Source organism: Heterocephalus glaber, unplaced genomic scaffold (genome assembly GCF_053883595.1).
Source record: "Heterocephalus glaber isolate CG9 unplaced genomic scaffold, H.glaber_assembly_v1.0 deba00001472, whole genome shotgun sequence".
In the NCBI taxonomy this organism is placed as follows: Eukaryota; Metazoa; Chordata; class Mammalia; order Rodentia; family Bathyergidae; genus Heterocephalus; species Heterocephalus glaber.
Genome location: NW_028258315.1, coordinates 27,906,688 through 27,924,795, shown reverse-complemented (window position 1 = coordinate 27,924,795; position 18,108 = coordinate 27,906,688). Strand labels below are relative to the sequence as shown.

General features: G+C 46.3%; 1 protein-coding gene across 5 annotated transcripts in view; it reads left to right on the top strand.

Annotated features, from left to right (window-relative positions):
• Window positions 1-18,108, top strand: part of Sipa1l2 (signal induced proliferation associated 1 like 2) — a 182,809-nt gene that overhangs the window by 91,251 nt on the left and 73,450 nt on the right. For all 5 annotated transcript variants that reach the window (XM_021266411.2, XM_004854647.3, XM_087181897.1 and 2 more), the window contains 3 exons: window positions 562-2,301; window positions 14,941-15,074; window positions 16,921-17,109. In XM_021266411.2, coding sequence (XP_021122070.2) covers window positions 813-2,301; window positions 14,941-15,074; window positions 16,921-17,109 — 1,812 coding nt within the window. In that variant the 5' untranslated portion in view covers window positions 562-812. The remainder of the gene's footprint in view (window positions 1-561; window positions 2,302-14,940; window positions 15,075-16,920; window positions 17,110-18,108) is intronic.

Below are 18,108 nucleotides of genomic sequence, written 5' to 3'. Positions count from 1 at the left end.
ATTTTGGCTTCTCTGAAACAACATGTCATGGTACTCAGATGCATTACATACATAACTGTTACTCTTAGTATTACTCTTGGAGCTGATTTATTCCTGTTGCGTGCTCACCTCATTTGAGCTAGGCTGCATGATAGCAGCCTGGCATACAGCTGAAAGGCAAGACCCCTGGCTTCATGGGGCTGGAAGTCCGCTGGTATGGTCACTGATCTGTGTACGGCAATTAGAGATAGACTGCTCTTGGATGTACTGTCTTGGGTGCTGCAAGGGGAAAGTGCTCTTTGCTCAGATGTGGGTGAGGGTGGGAGACACCCTGTACAGTTTCACCAAGAGCAAGAGTGTACTGCTTGGTTCTGTGAGTTCTAGCTGGCCTTGTAGAGGAGCACAAGTGCTCCAGAGAAACCAAGCACTGTGAACAGTGGCTCACAGACATGAGACTTTGTAACAATTTGGGGTAATTGATGAAGACAGAAGCAGGTGTGAAAGATGAGGAAACAGTCTGCAGGATGTACTGAACTTGAACTAAATCAATTGCTAATGGCTATTTCCTGTCTTTTAATTCAGGTGAAAGAAATACTCATGACCAGACTTCTCCAGGAATGCTGTTGAAAAGAACAGGTGACAAAATTATCATAACAACTGGGAAACAAGGTGACTTTAGAGGAACTGTACTCTGAGGATGTTGTTTGCTTTTGATAAAAAGGCACCATAGAACAAGCCTTTATATCTGCATTTATTCTAGTCTTGTAAAGACAATGGAAGTGGCTTCTCACCAGTTGTTCTGATGAAACTTGGAGCTTCTTTCCTCAGTGGACATGAGTGACCCAAGGCAGTCACATACAGAGAAGCACAAGCTCGGCAGAGCCTCTTCAAAGTTCATGGACCCTTCCAGAATCATGCAGTCAGATGATTATTTTGCTCGAAAATTTAAAGCCATTAATGGCAACATGGGACCTACTACTTCTTTAAATGCCTCAAATCCCAGTGAGGGTGGTGGTGGTGGTGGTGGCCCGGGCAATGGTACTCCAGCTGTGCCTAAAATGGGTGTGCGAGCCAGAGTGTCTGAATGGCCTCCCAAAAAAGACTTCTCTAAGGAGTCAACCTGCAAGACACTTTGGGAAAGCCGGTCTCAGACCAGCTATGACAGCGTCACATCCATCCTGCAGAATGGGCAGAGTGACCAGGGGGATAGTCAGCAAGAGGAGCAGCTAGATCTAGACTTTGTAGAGGCCAAGTACACCATTGGAGACATCTTTGTTCATTCCCCCCAAAGAGGACTCCACCCCATACGACAGAGAAGCAACAGTGATGTCACCATCAGTGACATTGATGCTGAAGACGTCTTAGACCAGCGTGCTGTCAACCCCAACACTGGGGCTGCCCTGCACAGGGAGTACGGGAGCACATCCTCCATTGACAGGCAGGGCCTGTCTGGAGAAAACTTCTTTGCCATGCTCCGGGGGTATCGAGTGGAGAATTACGACCCCAAGGCAGTAGGCCCTTTTGGGTTTCCAGAGTTTCTCCCCTGCGACCCTGCGATCTCCCCCAGCCTTCGAGCTGCCGCCCAGATTTCTAGGGGAGAGATTGTTCGCATCTCAGGATTAGACTACATGGACAGCACCCTTCTGATGGGGAGGGACAGGGACAAGCCTTTTAAGCGCAGATTAAAATCAGAGTCAGTGGAAACGTCCCTCTTCCGAAAGCTGCGGACTGTTAAGAGTGAGCATGAGACCTTTAAGTTCACATCTGACCTGGAAGAGGGCCGCCTTGACAGGGGAGTTCGCCCTTGGAGTTGCCAGCGTTGCTTTGCACATTACGATGTCCAGAGCATCCTGTTCAACATCAATGAAGCCATGGCCACAAGGGCTAATGTGGGCAAAAGGAAAAACATCACCACTGGGGCCTCTGCTGCATCACAGACCCAGGTGGCCGCAGGCCAGGCAGGTGGCTGCGAGTCTCCACTGGGCAGCAAAGAGGACCTCAATTCCAAGGAAAACCTGGATGCAGATGAGGGCGATGGCAAGAGCAACGACCTGGTCCTCAGCTGCCCCCACTTCAGGAATGAGACTGGTGGTGAGGGTGACCGGCGGATTGCGCTCTCCCGGGCCTGCTCAGGCTCCTTCAGCTCTGGGGAGAGCTGCTCCTTTGAGTCGTCCCTCAGCTCCCACTGCACCAATGCAGGTGTCTCAGTCCTAGAGGTCCCCCGGGAGAGCCAGCCCATCCACAGGGAGAAGGTCAAGCGCTACATCATCGAGCACGTGGACCTTGGGGCCTACTACTACCGGAAGTTCTTCTATGGGAAAGGTAGGCACTCCCAGTGGTGCCTGGGGTGATGTCCTCAGGCCTGTACAGCACTTAGCTTTGCATGGAGGGAGTTCCTCAGGGCTGCGCTTGCTACAGCCCACTGGGTTCAGGCCTGCCTTCTGCCCTGAGCCCACCTGTGGCCATGCCAACATCTGCCTTAGAAATCCAACTTCTGACTTTGCCAGCTTGTGATACCCAACATGGCAAATCCATCTGTCTCTCTGTCTCTATCTCTTATTGTATTCTTCTCTTTCTCACTCTGTCTGTCTCTACTTCTGTGTGTTATCCCTCTGTTTGTCTCTCTGCCAGTCTGTGAACATCACAGATGTTAGATTTACCCTTTTCCTAAGCCTTCCCTGTCCCTCTCAGCATTGATCTCATGCTCTTTGAAGTGGATAGTTCAGTGGGCTTTTCCCCTCAGGCTTTTTTATGCTTCTTGTACTGGATGCATCAAAGTCCTTGTTGTGAGAATGTGTGGATCAGCATAATAGATAAATTTAGTTTCTTTGCAGTTCTGCAGATGGGCTTAGGTGTTAAGATACAAATACTCTGGTAGTATTATTTCAGAAATCTTTAACCCATATAAAGTTAATTATTTCTGGTTTGTTTACATTTTCAAGCTTTGAAGGATCCATTCTTCCAAAGTCATATACTTGAGCCCACAGCCTTTAAATAGGTGTCCTCAGTTATCCTGGAACACAAGAGCCACTAAAAATCTCCAGAAAAACAAGCTTCACATATGTGTCAGGAACATGTGCCATGATACATGGTGTCCCTCACTGCCATCTGGTCCCCTTTGCCCCTGGTAGTTGACATAAATGTCCTTCACTGCCATCATGTTTGGGGCACCTGTCTCCTTTGCCCCTTCCTTCTGGGGCACTTGATTTTTCAGGGCTGTTTTCCTGTGTTTGGTTTTACCTGTCTCTTTTTCCTAAAGTACAACTTGCAAAGCACCTGAGAAGGCAGAGGTGGTTTCTGAAGGTCCTGCTTCTGTCTCATAGTAAGATGAACTGGTCACCCTTTTATATCATGAATATATGTATGCTGTTTTGGGCTCTGGTTTTTGATTTTGGAATGAGTTGGGGGGGTAGCTGAGACCTGAGGAAGTCACTCTGTCCCATTGAGTTCCTTTATAACATTACCATCACTTGGAAGCCTCTTTATTACCTATTCCTATGGACTATAGACATGAAAGAATTTTTTTGCCATATAAATTGCAGTTATTAAATTAATTTCTTTCCCCCCTGTTTTAAAATCAGTCCATATTTAACCTGTCACCTGTAGTTATAATACGAAATCATATAAATCAGAGAAATGATTATGAGCGATTCAGCTAATAAACAAGATACTTGCATATCTGTATCCTGTTGGTCTCTTAGTTTGAGTTGTCCTGTGTCCCCAAGTGGAAGACATTATGGGAGGAACCCATGTTGTCACCAGGTCTCAGTTCCCAGGGCATCTTCTTTTCCCTACTCCTCTTGCAGTTAGGCCTGGTTTCGTGTCTGCCCATGTCGGCACAATCCAGAATCCCCTGGCCTGTGTGCAGGCCTATGCGGTGAACTGACCGGGACTCTCATGGCTGTCCAGGGCAGCCTGTAATCAGACCCTGCTCAAGAAGAGGAACAGGCCTCCTCATTAGGATTGTTTGTACCGATGGGCTGTGGCTGCCAGTGCTAGCCGTAAAATAGTCTATTTGGCTTGTCATATCCTAAAGCCCTCAAGTAATGAGCCATTCTGGCTGGCTGAGTTTTGTAAAGAGTGTGTGATTTATCTTTGGAATACCAGAAAATAGAAGTTGTATATATTCATATTTGCACACATCCTTAGGGCCAGCACCTCTCTAATGCTGTTTCCTGCCCCAGGATCACTACATCGAACTACTCCACATCCTCAGCTCTATCCTGGGAGGTGGTTCTGATTGCTAGATTCTGTTAACTTCTTGGAATGCTTTTTGCCATTTTGCTCTTGGATTCTCATCTTCTTGGTAGTCTTGAAGAGGACTCTTCAGTTGCTTATTTCCCCTACCTTTTCTAACTTGCTCCTTAGCATCTTTGTGGGAACTGGAAATGACATCATCAGACTACTTAGATTTGAGTGTGAAATCAGATGTTACTAAAGGCCAAAGCAGAATCTGCATGTAGCCTCCCCATGGCTGAATTGTGGGTGGACACAGACACACAGGGTGGCAGTCCAGTGACGTTGGCCTCATCTCCAGTTTGGGGCTTGCCTGAAGATCTGGGAACCAGGCAGCTTTGCAGAGCTTGAAAAACCAGGGATTAGGCCTAGATCTCTGGGGCCTCCATGTGTGCAGGGCTCTGTAACTGTGCTGAGGATGAGGCCCCAAAGAGCCCAAGTTGGGGTGTGACCGGCCATGGGTGAGAAAATGGCCGAGTTTGTACTTGCTCTTCAGTGCAACTGTGAATTGTGCCCTTCCTCTACATTTAGCTTGTCCCATGTGGTCCAGACTTAAAAGCTAAATTGGCTGTGGTAGCATCTGCTGCTGCTGCTGCTTCTGCTATGTGTGGCCATTAGGGATAGAAGCACTGCAGGGCCAGGTTCCTGAGTGGTCAGGCGGTCAAGGTGCCTCTGCTGTGTGCAGGCAGGCAGATAGAAACAGCCTTGAATCATCGTAGCTGCTTTTGGCTGAGTGGGGCCTGCTGCCTGGAGCTTAACCTGAGTATGAGGACATCGCTGTGTTTGAAGCGCGTTCCCCACTCTCACTGGCACAGAGGCTGGGCTTTGCAGACAGCTTCTTCCTGTTCTTTCTTTTTCCCTTCTCAGAGTTCTCTTTGGAAACTGGCTTTAGGGATCTTTTGATACTTTCTGCAGCACCTTTTATTTTGTTCTCTTCTACGTGAAACTTCATTTTCAAAAGCATTAAACAGCTTCCAGTCACTGAAAGATGTTTAAAGAACAAACTTTAATGAGGCAGTTTGCTCTTCACTAGGCGGTTAATGGGAAGAGGCTGCTCTTCATGCCAAAGTGTCTCTCATGACAGTCACTGGAAAGCATTATGATTTTGAGAAAGATTTATGTGGGGAGTGGCTCCCACCATAAAGTGGTGGCATCACCTGCCCAGACAGGTCTGTCCACTGCCTTTGTGAGATGGCTTTTTTGAGGAGTGGGTTTCACCAGTGGCACAGCCCGTGCAGGAACATCCCTTCCTCTTGCTAGCGATGGCCAGGAAGAAAGGCTGGTGCCCTTGGCTGGCTTGAAACTCAGGGTGGACGTGATGTCCCCTCTTCTGAGGCTGCCCCGAGCAGAAGAGGTCACCATAAAGGCCCTTTGGACAGGGACTGTCCTGTCCTCAGCCCAGGTGGGTCCTGGAGCATTGCAGGTTCAGTTTCTTTTGCTTGGTTGAGCCACCAGAGGATTCCCATAAACAGCCTGCTCCACGTTGCGCTTTAGTCCATATGAGAGTGAGGGGCATGAGCTACTCCGGTCCTTCTGGGGCTTGTTCTTGGGCTCATGGGAGGGGCATGAGGTTGTGAAGCCCTGGAATTTACCTGTCTCCTACCTTTACTGAGGTGCAAAAGACATTCCCTTTGGACTCCTAAGATCTGCACATTGGTCTGAGGTATAAAGTGTTCTGGGTTCTCAGGCCCCTGGCACTGCCATACTCTATAAATATGACCTTGATGTCAAACCTCTTCTAGAGATTTTCTGCAGGGAGTCCAAGAAATGAAATATGCATATTTTGGAATTCCCCCATGGAGGCCACGAACTGGCTTATGGGGGAGAGTTATCTATGTTCGTGAAAAGGCCATCTTGCTTTGATCAGTTCTCTCCCCCTGGCCTGGTACTTTGGGGAGTCCTGGTATGTTAGAAAAAGAATGTGCCAGAGAGGACTTCTCTTAATTGCTCCTTGCCATGTTATCTTCACAAGACTTCTGGGATAGAGGCAGTATGGGATTCTTTTTGCAGGAAATTTCCAGAAAAAAAAGAGGTTCTGGCTGCTCCTGAGTGGAATGGGGCTCCCACAGAAGCTGCATCACTTCAGGTGTGAAACCAACCATTCCAAGTCCTCCCCACCCCAAGGTGCCAGCCCTGGGCTCTAGAGGCCAGGCCTCAGCCATGCTATTGATACTACCTGAGAGTAAGTTTTTCTCTGGAATCTGTGAGAGTCCAAGGCATCTTTCTAGGCCTCCATTCTGTACACAACTTCAACTTCATTAATTCTAGCAACGCTTATCCAGCTCTTTGGCCACTCTCCATTTTCTTTGAGGCTGACGTTTGCCATTTGCACATTAACTGAAGGTTGATATGCATAAAACTACGAAATGAACTAATAAAAAGAACATCCTTCTTGGTTGTCTTTTTGCCTAGAAGTGTCCATCCGTTGTGATTGTGATTGGAAGGCCACCTTGATAACCCTAGGCCCATGGGTGAGGCACAGGGGAACCACATTCCAGCTTCTTTGGGGCAAGTCTGTGAACTTTGGCCCATTTAATCATCTGTAAAGTGGGCTACTGATGTACAGACCGGCTGCAAAGGGCTCAGCACAGCATCTATCACATCTCCCCTCCCCTTTAAATCACTGTGTAAGATGTTTCCCTCTAGAAAGAAGCCAGTGTCCACAACACTGCGGCAGCACTTAAAAGGGTAGTATTTGGTGTTAATGGTTAAAAGATGAAGAGAGAGTAGTGAGGGCCATGTGGCTGTGGGTCCTGGGGGAAGTGTCTGGTGAAGCTTGCCACCCTGTTCTAGACACCTTTCCTCCATGTCACCAACATGGTGCTCATGGGCCAGGCACACCTTTAATGTCAAGGAGGCCTTACCGCCGAGTGATACTTGGCTACCTTTGCTTTGAATTTCATGCTTGGTGGCTTTTTTTCTTCTTGGTTTACACAGTTACTAACAAAAATTAACAGGGAGTTGGACACTGTTAAATTCATGTGGGTGAATGAAGTGCCATCCAACAGTAGCCCTATTCAAAGAAATATATTCCTCTCCCAGAGGACACAGTCCACTGGGTGTTCGCCCTGTCTCCCCCACTAGTATCACCACCACAGACAGAGGTCCCATTGATTTCCAGAGGCTCCTGGCAGGGGGAGCTGCCCAGCTGCAGGTGGTCCTCAGCCCCCTGTGGCTGCTGTCACATTGCTCTGAGTGTCTGACATGAAAATGCCGCCTTCTCTCTGCAGGGATCCAGTTAGGTGGGTCCCATCCCCTGCACCCCCAAGGCCCTGTGGAGGTCTGTGAGCTGCTTTAGACCTGCTGCTGACCTTTGCCTCCAGAGGCCTTCATCAGTCATGGTGGAAAAGGAGCAAGTGTACCCTGTGTCCCTGGGAGAAGAAGAGAGACAGTATTTCGAAGCAGTTTGGGTCTGGCTCGTTAATTACAAAGCCTCCCTGTCACTTTGCTTCTTGGACAGTAAGGAGGTAAAGATCTTTAGAGTATAAGATCTCAGAGAGTCTGGAAGCTTAGTAATAACTGCCCTGTGTGTGTTTAGGTCCAAAGACAATCCCCCTCCCAGCTGCGGAAGAAAGGCTGGACAGGTATCCATTATCATTGGGCCCTCCTCGCCTTTCCCTCAGAGTGTTTTCTTCCTCCCTTGAGCAAATATTCCTAATCCTCCAGTTACAGATTAGTAAAGGAACCCTTGAGACAGCTGTATTATTCTCTCTTCTTTCATTTTTTAATTTTTGATTTCCTTAAAAATTGTATTTTTATGCCCTTAGGTTCAGGGCAGATCTGTTGTCCTCTCTATAAGTTGTGTTCACTCACTTGCATTGGCTGATTGTCAGTCCCTTAAACCTCTGTGTGAATTTCCTGCCCTGGAGTTGCTCTCTGCCAGCTCTAGAGCCTGGCTGCCGGTTTGCATCCTGACCTTCACACTAGATTGTGACCTTGAGGGAGCCTTTGACCCCTCAGCTTCAGTCTTGTCTATAAAATGGGGTCATAGTTGTGCCTCCTCATTGATAGGGAAATGAGTTGATTGTAAAAGAAAGTAATATTTTAAATATTTTATTATTTTCTCTTTAATAAAATAATAGATTTTCTAAGCTTAGTTAATACTTCATCCATTTACACAGCAAAAATCTGTCTTCTTTCCTAGCCTAGTGAGTTCATTGATGTGATCTTGGAAGCATGGGCAGAGTACACAGGATTTCAATAGGCTGTGAAGTAACTCCTATGCTGCTACCTGCAGAGGCAGGTGTTATACAGTGGACCCTTGAGTTATGACCAGACTGATATATGAACAACATGAGTTACCACCATAATTTCAGTTTTAACTTTTAAATCTTGAGTTATGACCCGAATACTGGCCACTTGTGCTTGTGGTGCTTGTGTATCTGATGGTCTCAGATACAGATTTAATCCTTAAAGAGTCTGGAAGGAACATTACAACATCCTTTCCTGTGTGGGGTTAATTTAGAAATCCTGGGCCAGTGTCTCTCTAAGGACACTGAGAGATGCTTGTACAGAGGAGAGAGACCTTGAAGACTGTGTAGAGGAGTCTGAACCTTCATTTGACTAACTCGAGTAACTACCAGCCCTCTCAAACGAATTGAGTCCATTGAGATTGTGAGTCAAGAGCCCACTGTGCTTCACCCGTTCGCTTTTTCTTTGTAACTGTTAGAATGATGGACAGCAGGGAAGTTGATCTGAAATGCATACTCAAAATTGCTATGGAGGAAAAGGTGAGGCCGGGTAGCTCTTAGGAATTCAGAGAGCACCCTGCTGCAGCCTGCATGTGACCCAGATTAGCACAATGAAATGACCAAATGCTGAGTTGTTCAGAGAACAAAGAACCTTTAAGCTACATTGTTGCAACAAAGGTCAAGCAGTCTCTGGTGTGCACACACATGAAGCAGAAGACTGTAGGGCACGGAGCCCCTTGCTTGTGGCTTTGGTCCATTTGTAAATTGTGCTTTACCTGGCCCAGATATATGGAGTAGTGGTCCTTACCTGCTCAAGGCATTGGTAACCTACCAGATAAAAGTCTTTTCCAAGAGACTGCAGAATCTGGAAGGAGCCATGGGCCAGGGCCCCTGGGCACCTCCCACCCCTTTTTCTCTTTGGAGTTAGGAATTTTTTCCTCTTCACTGAACATCCAGAATGCACTACCAAGTTGCACCGAATCTCATTTTCTACACTGCAATCTTGTTAACTGGGTTTTTTTTTCAATCTTTATGCTGTTGTTATATGTGCATGATATGTGAATTTTTATTCAGCGTCTCAACAATCTTTTTACAGCTTTCCTTCTGCCGAGGAAGGATTTCATTTGATTCATCCGTGAAGCAGTTTTATGGAAATCATCAGCTTAAAAATAAGAACAGGCTGTGGGGGGAGGGAGGGAGGGAGGGTCTGGATGCACACCGCTCCCAGGGAGTTCACTCAGGTGAGATTGACACAGATTTTTCCTGAAAGGGACCCAGGATATGCTTTGGAAGAGCTCAGTTTGTCCCTTCCTGGAGGCTCTGTGAGGAGCAGTCTGTGTTTACATCTTCATAGTCTGTGGAGATCCCCTGTGTAAAGGCTGGACAGCATGTCCCATATCCAGAAGATTTTGATTTCTTTAGAAACACACTCAGGTACCCTACTGCATTCCTTGCTGAAACCAGAAGCATGGCCCGGTTGCTCAGAAAATAGCTACAAGGCATAAAAGCTCTAAGTCAACAGGGTAGTGTCATTTGGCAGCAGGAAGCTTGTCTTCATGCTGGAGTTTTAGGGTGAAAGCCCTATATCTGGGGGTCACAACAGACCAGGCTTGGCACCCATCATAAACTCTAGCTAAGGAGATAAGCATCACCAAAGGACAGGAAAGGAGCTTTAAACAGCCTGGCCGGGAGGTGGAAAGGAACAGATAAAGAGGTTCAAGACCTGTCTTCCAGGGCCTGACAGGAACTTTGAGGTTTTATAAAAAAGGGGAACAAAGGCAGGGATGGGAGGGAGTGGTTATAGCCTCAGGCTTTGCATAGCTGGCAGGGTAGGTAATCCTGGTCAGGTCTAGTCTGCTTGATGGTTTTCTCAGGACTAGTTCTGCAGGATCTCTTTGGAGAAGTCTGTGGCTCAAAGGGGGCAATTTGGGAAATGAGATCATTGTTCCTGCTTGTAGGGGGCCAGCCTTGATTCTATAATCGCTCCCACTTAGGACAGTCTCATCACAGGATCATCAGCTCTGCCAGGCTCTGCTGTTCCTACAGGTTTAGGGCAATGACTGGAGACTTGTAGACACCACTCCAGGGCATCCGGAGCAGGACTTGTGAAAGCTGGCAGTTGACTGTCCCTGCAAATCTTGAAAATATTGTACTTTAATTATTCTTATCCTTAATCTTGAATGGGAGTGAGGTCGACTAGGTAAATTTAGGGCTAATTAACCTTTTGTTACCAGTTTTTAGGCAGACACTCCTTAACTGATTAACATGCTGCGTATGTGTGGACCTGACCCAGAGTTTTAAGGTAATAAGGAGACAGACTTAAAATGAAGGCAGAAATGCTAAGTTTCATCTTGCTTTTAGTTAACCACTGGGTTTCTGCAGGCCCGGTCTATACAGTCCACTTTATCTGTTTTAAGCTGCAAGTTTGAACTACTTTGTTACAGCAGGAGTAAGACACTAATACACTACATAAATTCCAGCAGGTGCATGTGCCCTCAGCTTTCTATTTCAAGAAGCCAGGATGATCTTCTAGGATAGCCTGCTGCATCTCTCATCCATAGGACCTGTCATACTGTCCCATCACCCCAGACATGATATACGCTACCTCCTTGTTTTATTTTGATGTTCCTAGTTGAGGTTAGATATGACTATTACTTTGCACAATGCTCTATGATCCTACTTTAGTGCCATAATTCAAGAACAATTTACTAAGCACCTATCATTAATTAGGCTCTGTGATTGAAGGCTTTGGGATGCACAAGTTGAAGGATTCAGCCTCTCCTGGAGGTGAGGAGAGTATTTGTAGTGAAAATGATGGTAGGACTGAAAAGAGTGGAAGACCTTCCAGACAAGAGGAGCAGGTAGAAGTCTGGGCCTGGAGGCATAGGCGGCAGAGTGTGTGTCAGAAGCTGGTGACCTGCTCCTGTGCCTGTCTGTGGACCTCTGTGGGTTGGGGTAACCAAGAGGAAGTCTGGGGTGACATTACTGAGGAATTTAGAGGAAAAGATGGGAGAGTGGATGGGAAGATGGATGGCAGACATACACACAGAGACCTATAAAGACAGACAGTAAGGAAGGCCCTCCAGGGCCGTGGATAGAGCCCTGGGAAGCAATCATGGTACAAGGGAAAGCCAAGGAGGAAACACCCAGGAGACCTGGACGGGCAGGCCTCCCTCTAAAGGAGATCTCACAGTAATTAAAGAGGAGGTGGCAGGCCCCAGCACAGAGAAAGTGGCTCCCGTTGTCCAGCTCAACAGGCAATCCTGGAGCAACCCAGCCTGGAAGGTGCCAATTAGACTTGGCAACAGGATTCCATGGAGACCTCAAGCAGAGCATTTGTGTGAAGAAAGTTTAGGTGAGTAGAGAACTAAGTGGTAGTTTAGAAAAGGGGAAGGAGAGACAGTTACTTGGGGAATAGGTATCAGCCCCATGGACAGGCAGCAGAGATGAGCGAAAAGATTGTGACGAATCCTTGTGTGAAAGGCTCTGTCCATTCCAAGGACCACCTGCTCTTTCTCCCATTTACACCCCCATTGTTAAAAATGAAGGTTGTATTGACCAGCTTTCCCAGGACTAGAACAAAATACCTGATACCCACAACCTAAAGGAGGGTTAATCTGGCTCATGGTTTCAGGAGATTCAATCTATAATTGGCTGGCTCCAAGGCAGGAATAGCGTGGTGGAAGGGCGTGCAGAGCAAAGATGCTCATTTTATGGCAGCTGGGAAGCAAAGCACAGGGGAAGAGCACCAGAGAAAGATACCCCCTCCAAAGGCACTTCCACCCCCACCCCCACTCAGGCCCCACCTCTAACAGCCCGTTCAGCTGTGAATATCAGTGAATTAATCCACAATCAGTGTAGTGCCGCCGTGGTCCGGGCCCCTCTCCAGCGGGTTCCTAATGCAGGCGAGTTTAATCATCACAAAGGTTTGCTTTATGTGCTGTAAAGCTCCTCCATCCTGGTGTGCAGTTCTGAGAATGTGATACTGTCAAGGTGGAGAGCACCACCAACACCCCAGTATATTCCCCATGTTTCTCTAGTCAGCCTCTTCTCTGCTGGCAGCCCTGGGTCTGCTTTCTGTCCCTGACACCAGCCAAACATGAGACATTGACCTTGTGATGGTTTTTAGTTGTTAGGTATCAGAGTTAGTGACTTGGTTCACTTCATCTGGGGCTCTTACTTTTATTTATTCATTTTCCTCCTAAAATAATTTGAAGCTCTTTTGTTCATATTACAGGGTTCATCAGATACCATATATGGAGCTGATTTGAGTATTTTTGCAAATGACTTCTTGCAGTGTCCTAAAATGGAAGCTTTTTGCCTGATGGCCAAGTGTGTTTTTGTGTGCTTTTGAAATATTTTTCTTAATTCATTTGGATATTGATCAATAACCCATTGAGATAAAAGTGAATGCTATTGTTGGGATAACTTAGCAAACTCTAAAATGAGTCAATAATAAGTTTAAAGTTGTTTTCCACAAGGTCTAATATAATGCCATGGGCCCACCTGTCACTAATGCCAGTCTAAGAAATGATAAAATGAAGACAGTTGTCTAAAGTAGACCTGAACTTTAAACTGTGTTTTCCTTGAATATTTTTAAAATGTTGATTAAAATCAGAAACAATGTCCTCTGGCTCAGTTCTCCTCAGACCAAGATCTTTTGTTCTGGATGTTAATTTCACTGGAGTTATCTCTGTAATAGTTACCCTGGCATTTGTCAGTATACACCATACTCAAGGGAAGCATTTCTCATTTTAAAAAATGATTGCATTGGTCAATAATTCACCTTTCAGCCCCTAAAATAGTCTCCCTGATACCCCTGGCTCTGACTGGTTCTAAAGGGAAATAATGTCAGTGTTAATCTCATTTTGTTTCCAAGCAGGAGGGATGTAAATGGCTTGCCGTTCAAGGTCTAGCCAGTCCTATAGTGTCTTTGGCTGGTGTTAGCACTGACTGAGGCCAGCCTGCCTGCCTTCCCATGACAGATTCACCTTTTCTCTGCTTTCTCAGTAATACTTCAGATTCCTCCAAAATTTCTGTGGCTTGCAGCATAAACATAACTAGAAGCCTTGGGAGAAGCCCTGGGATTTCTTCAGGTTCATAAATGTTTCCTATGTTGTGTTTCTTTGGGACTAAAAACTAAAGAATCAGAGGCTGAGGCAGGAGAGTTGTAAGTTTGAGCCCAGCAAGACCCTGTCTCAAAATAAAAACGGGCCAAGGATATAGCTCAGTGTGAAGGCCCTGGGTTCAACCCCAAGCCCCACAAAATAAAAACAAAACAAAACAAAAAAAGTGAGAGGCAAGATTGGGTAAAACCGTTAAGGTGACATTCAGAAGGAATAGATTATGGTGTTCTGCACGTAGGGCAAAGGAATGGGTTTTGTGAGTGTACACCTTGGAGAACCAGCCTGTGGTGGTTCATTAAGAGATGAATGTGTAGCACCTGAGGTCAACTCGACCAGCTGCTCCACATGAATCACTGGTATGAGGCTGCTAAAAATAGGCATATTTTCAAGGATGCATTAATAAGCACCCTCCGTATTGTATGGTCAGACTGCAGCAGCTGTTGTGTTGTTTTAAATTTGGGCCATTTCTGAGGAAACAAAGTTTGGAAGTTGTAAGGAAGCATCTCTGACCGCTTTCAGCAGAGTTCACTCCTGGAAGCTATCTGTAGTCCTGGGGGATCGCCCAGAGTAGTGAGCTCAGGGCCACAAAAGAGGTCTAACTGGGACGTTTGCGTCAAGAGCAGGGGTTACCCTGGAACGTTCTCCACATCCCCACTGCTGAGCGGTGCATGGCACGATGCTATTGCATATGTGAGTGGGAGACTGATGATCACAGGGCCTTGGAGGATCCATACTCAGTGAATGGGAAGCCCCAGGTCTGTTCCTGCTGTGGAATGGAATTTTGTGATTCTGGAACCCTCTCCAGGACCAGGGCTTATGGAAAATAAATGACTAGCTAACATCCACACAAGTAGGTTACTTAATTTGTAGATGGAATTTGACCTTGGCTGCCTAATACCCTTTCCATGTTTTCTCCTGCTGGATTTTCTGTTACACCTGAGGTATTTGCATAACAATGTAATACGGGAGTAACCTTTGCCACTCCATTGATGGCTGGGATTATTCTGGCTGGTCTTAGTGGCTCCCCAAGAAACCTCTGGCACCTTTATTCAGTCCAACAGGGCATCCTGGGGAATAGGGAGCTGACTTGGTGCTGATTCTATGAGGAGCTCTGTCCCTCTCTTGGCAGTGTCTAAAAGGAGTGACAGACACTCTTCCCAGTGGCACTGTCCACAGAACAGCAAATTACAGCTTTGGGGCGAGTCTTCTGCTCCTCTGAGCTAGCAAGAAGCAGAGGAGGAAGAAAGAGAAAATGAGATGAAGTGAAGATGGAAGAGTACAGTCTGAACTGGAAACCAGAAAATTCAATCAAACATATGTTGGGATCATGGTGTTTAAGCTGCACAAAGAGATGCCCCTCCTGCTCTTCGGTGCTTTCTTTCTCATTCCTCTGCTCTCTTGCATTCTAGAACACCAGAACTACTTTGGAATAGACGAAAACCTTGGCCCTGTGGCAGTCAGCATCCGCAGGGAGAAGGTGGAAGACACCAAGGAGAAAGAAGGGTCCCAGTTCAACTACAGGGTGGCTTTCAGGACAAGTGAGGTAAGGCTGCTCTAATGGTCCAGACAAAAGTCAGGGCCACGATGGGCAGTACCGCTTTAGTGTGTGTTATATATAGCATTGAATTTATTTCCTTTGTGATGGCAACATTTAAGGTAATTGGAAAGGAGGTTACAGGATTTTTTCCAAATGAAAAATTTGGAAACCTGTCGTGGATGTGCCAGCATATATGCAAGGAAGGATAATGTGATAAAGACAGAGGTTTGGGAGCTGAGACACTGAGAATGCGTGTGAACTACACAATTCATATCTGGTTTGAGAATGATATTAAAATCTAATGCAGAGAATTAGGTAGTTACAGGGGGGTGGGTATTTAATGAGTGTTTTTTTGTCACTCTAGTGTAGCAGCACTGGCTGCCACACCTCGTTGTGTGGAGGACCTAGTTTAGTTTCTGGCCTATATTTGTTTCCTGAAAAGTGAGATCATTACACAGTGGTGTAGTGTGGGGAACTAAGTGGGCAGTGATGCTGGCTTCTGTGAAGAATTAGATCTGCTCTGCAATGTAGGTTTTAGTTCCATTTCCCACTATAATTAGAGGGATATACTAATGTTTGGCAAATATTACAGGATGTGCTGGGTACAATTATAACCCCAGCTATTTGGGAGGCTGAGGTAGGAGGATCACAAGTTCCAGGCCAGGAGGAAATGCTGGGTTTGTAGCTCCGTAGCAGAATACTTGCTTGACATGCACAATGTCTTGGGTTTAATTCCCCAGCACCATGGAAAAAAAGTTCTGGAATATGTGTTTCAGTTTACATTTTCCAGTTCAGATGGAAAAAAAGAGCCTTTTTCTTTCGGTTTCTGCAGTGTGTATGAGTGCATGTCATCTGGTGTATGTGGGTCCTAGTGACCCCATCTTTGTGCTGGATCTGCACAGCTGCTCTCAGAGCAGCATGGTTCAAGGATGAGACACATGCCATCCAGTTCAATAGCTCCAAGCCACAGGTGGCTGTTTCCATATGGAATAATTCAATAAAATCAGAAATGCTTCCTTTTCATCAGCAGTCACGGTCATGGTTGCTTTCCACACACTCAGTAGCCAGTGAGGCTTGAGCAAGCCAAGAGCATTCTCACCAAGCAGGTGGCCTGGTGGCCTGTGTTAGGAGCATTCTTCAAATGCTGCGTCTACTTGTGACGACACTCAATCCCCAGAAACAGAGAAGTAAGTCAGAACCAGGCCTTGGGCTGCAGAGCAGGGCTTTCTCAGCATCTTAGTTCTGAGACGGTGCTCAAAATGACAACCCTACCACCTTCATGGTGTGGTTGAGGTCGTGTCACAAACCATGGGACACAATCCCATGGTTGTCTTCTCAGTCCTGAATCTTCCGACATGAGTGCCACTAACTGTCCACCATCAACCTCAGGAAGCTCAGCGTAGAAATTAAAAACAAGAAAAGGAGTAGGAGAAAAGAACAGAGGTAGACAAATGGGGAGGTAGGAGAAAAGGAGGAGAAGAAGAGAGATAGTGAGGCCAGGGCTATAATGCCGTCTCTCCTTGGAGTGGCTTTCCATGGGGCCAGAGGTACAAGAAGGTCTTAATTTTCATGGCATTGCTCTGCTTCACTTTTCCTCCTTAGGTACACAGCTGATTATTTCAGCCTCTCTAGCTTCTTGATCCCTTTATATCATTTCCATTTAAAAAGGGAAAATACTGATTTGCACCTTCAAATGTGGCACTGTGGTCCCATCCTCCCCCCTCAGAAAGCCTTGCTTTTCTTCTTCCATTTTCAAGGTAACAACCAGGACCTCATATTGACTGCTGTCTTGTGTTTCCTAGCCTCCACACAGGTGACCAAGAACTGACTGCAACCTTATGTTTCCTTGCAGCTTACAACCCTGAGAGGAGCCATCCTGGAGGATGCTGTGCCCTCCACTGCCCGGCATGGCACCACCCGCGGACTGCCCCTCAAAGAAGTTCTGGAATATGTCATCCCAGAGCTCAGCATCCAGTGCCTGCGGCAGGCTTCCAGCTCTCCCAAGGTCCCAGAGCAGCTACTCAAGCTTGATGAGCAAGGGGTGTGTACAGCCTGTGGGCTGGGGTGTGTGTGTGTGTGTGTGTGTGTGTGTGTGTGTGTGTGTGTGTGTGAACTTGTATCTGTGTTTCTCCAAGTTTGGGAGCTCCTTCCCATCCTTCTTTTAAGATCATTTATTTTAAATGCCTTGGAATATTTTCTCCCTAGTTTTCCCCAAATACAGTAATATCTCAGTCATACAAACAAAAGCATTTGGCAAAATTTTATTTTTGTTTGTGAACTCTGCATCAGATGACGAACACAACCATGGCAATCTTTCCCACATGAACTCAGATGTGGCCATCTTGTTCTGAGTTGTGGAACAAATGAAGTACGTGAACCCGGAGTACCACTGTGTGCCTTTATTGTAGTTGAGAAGTGTGATGCCATTGTACTGTAGTATAACCTCTGCTGAGTTGGGACTTGTGTCATTTTTAACCTGGTTTGGTGTGTCTCAGCTAGCAAGAGCACATCTGGTTGCACGATTAATAGAGTTCCATAGTGCTTTTATTCAGGGTTTAAAAATCTCATGTTTGGCCCTTACACTTAAGGAGTGCAAGTTTGAGCCTACCTTGGGCAATTTAGGGAGACCCTATCTGAAAATTAAAACAAAACAGAACAAAAACATAAAAATGGGCTGGAATGTAGCTCAGTGTAGAGGCCCTGGGTTCAATTCCCAGTACTTGGTAAAATGCAAGGGAAGGAGAGAAGGGGGAGGGAGGAATTGGACAGATTTTTAACATCTGTTTTTAAAAGACCCTGACAAATCACCATTCACCAAGTCGGGGCAAGTTCATTGCAGGTCATGCTGTGTTTATTCATTTTGTGGATGGTAAATTTGCCTGGGGACAGGCCAATGCCATGTCACTGTTCTATGGCTTTGTAAGCTAGAAAAAGTGTTTACAGATACTTCACGTATGTAATTGTGAACATTGCTGGCTACTGCTTTCTCTGGGTCTGAACCCATCCTGATCTGACATAGTCACACACTGAGTGTCTTTTC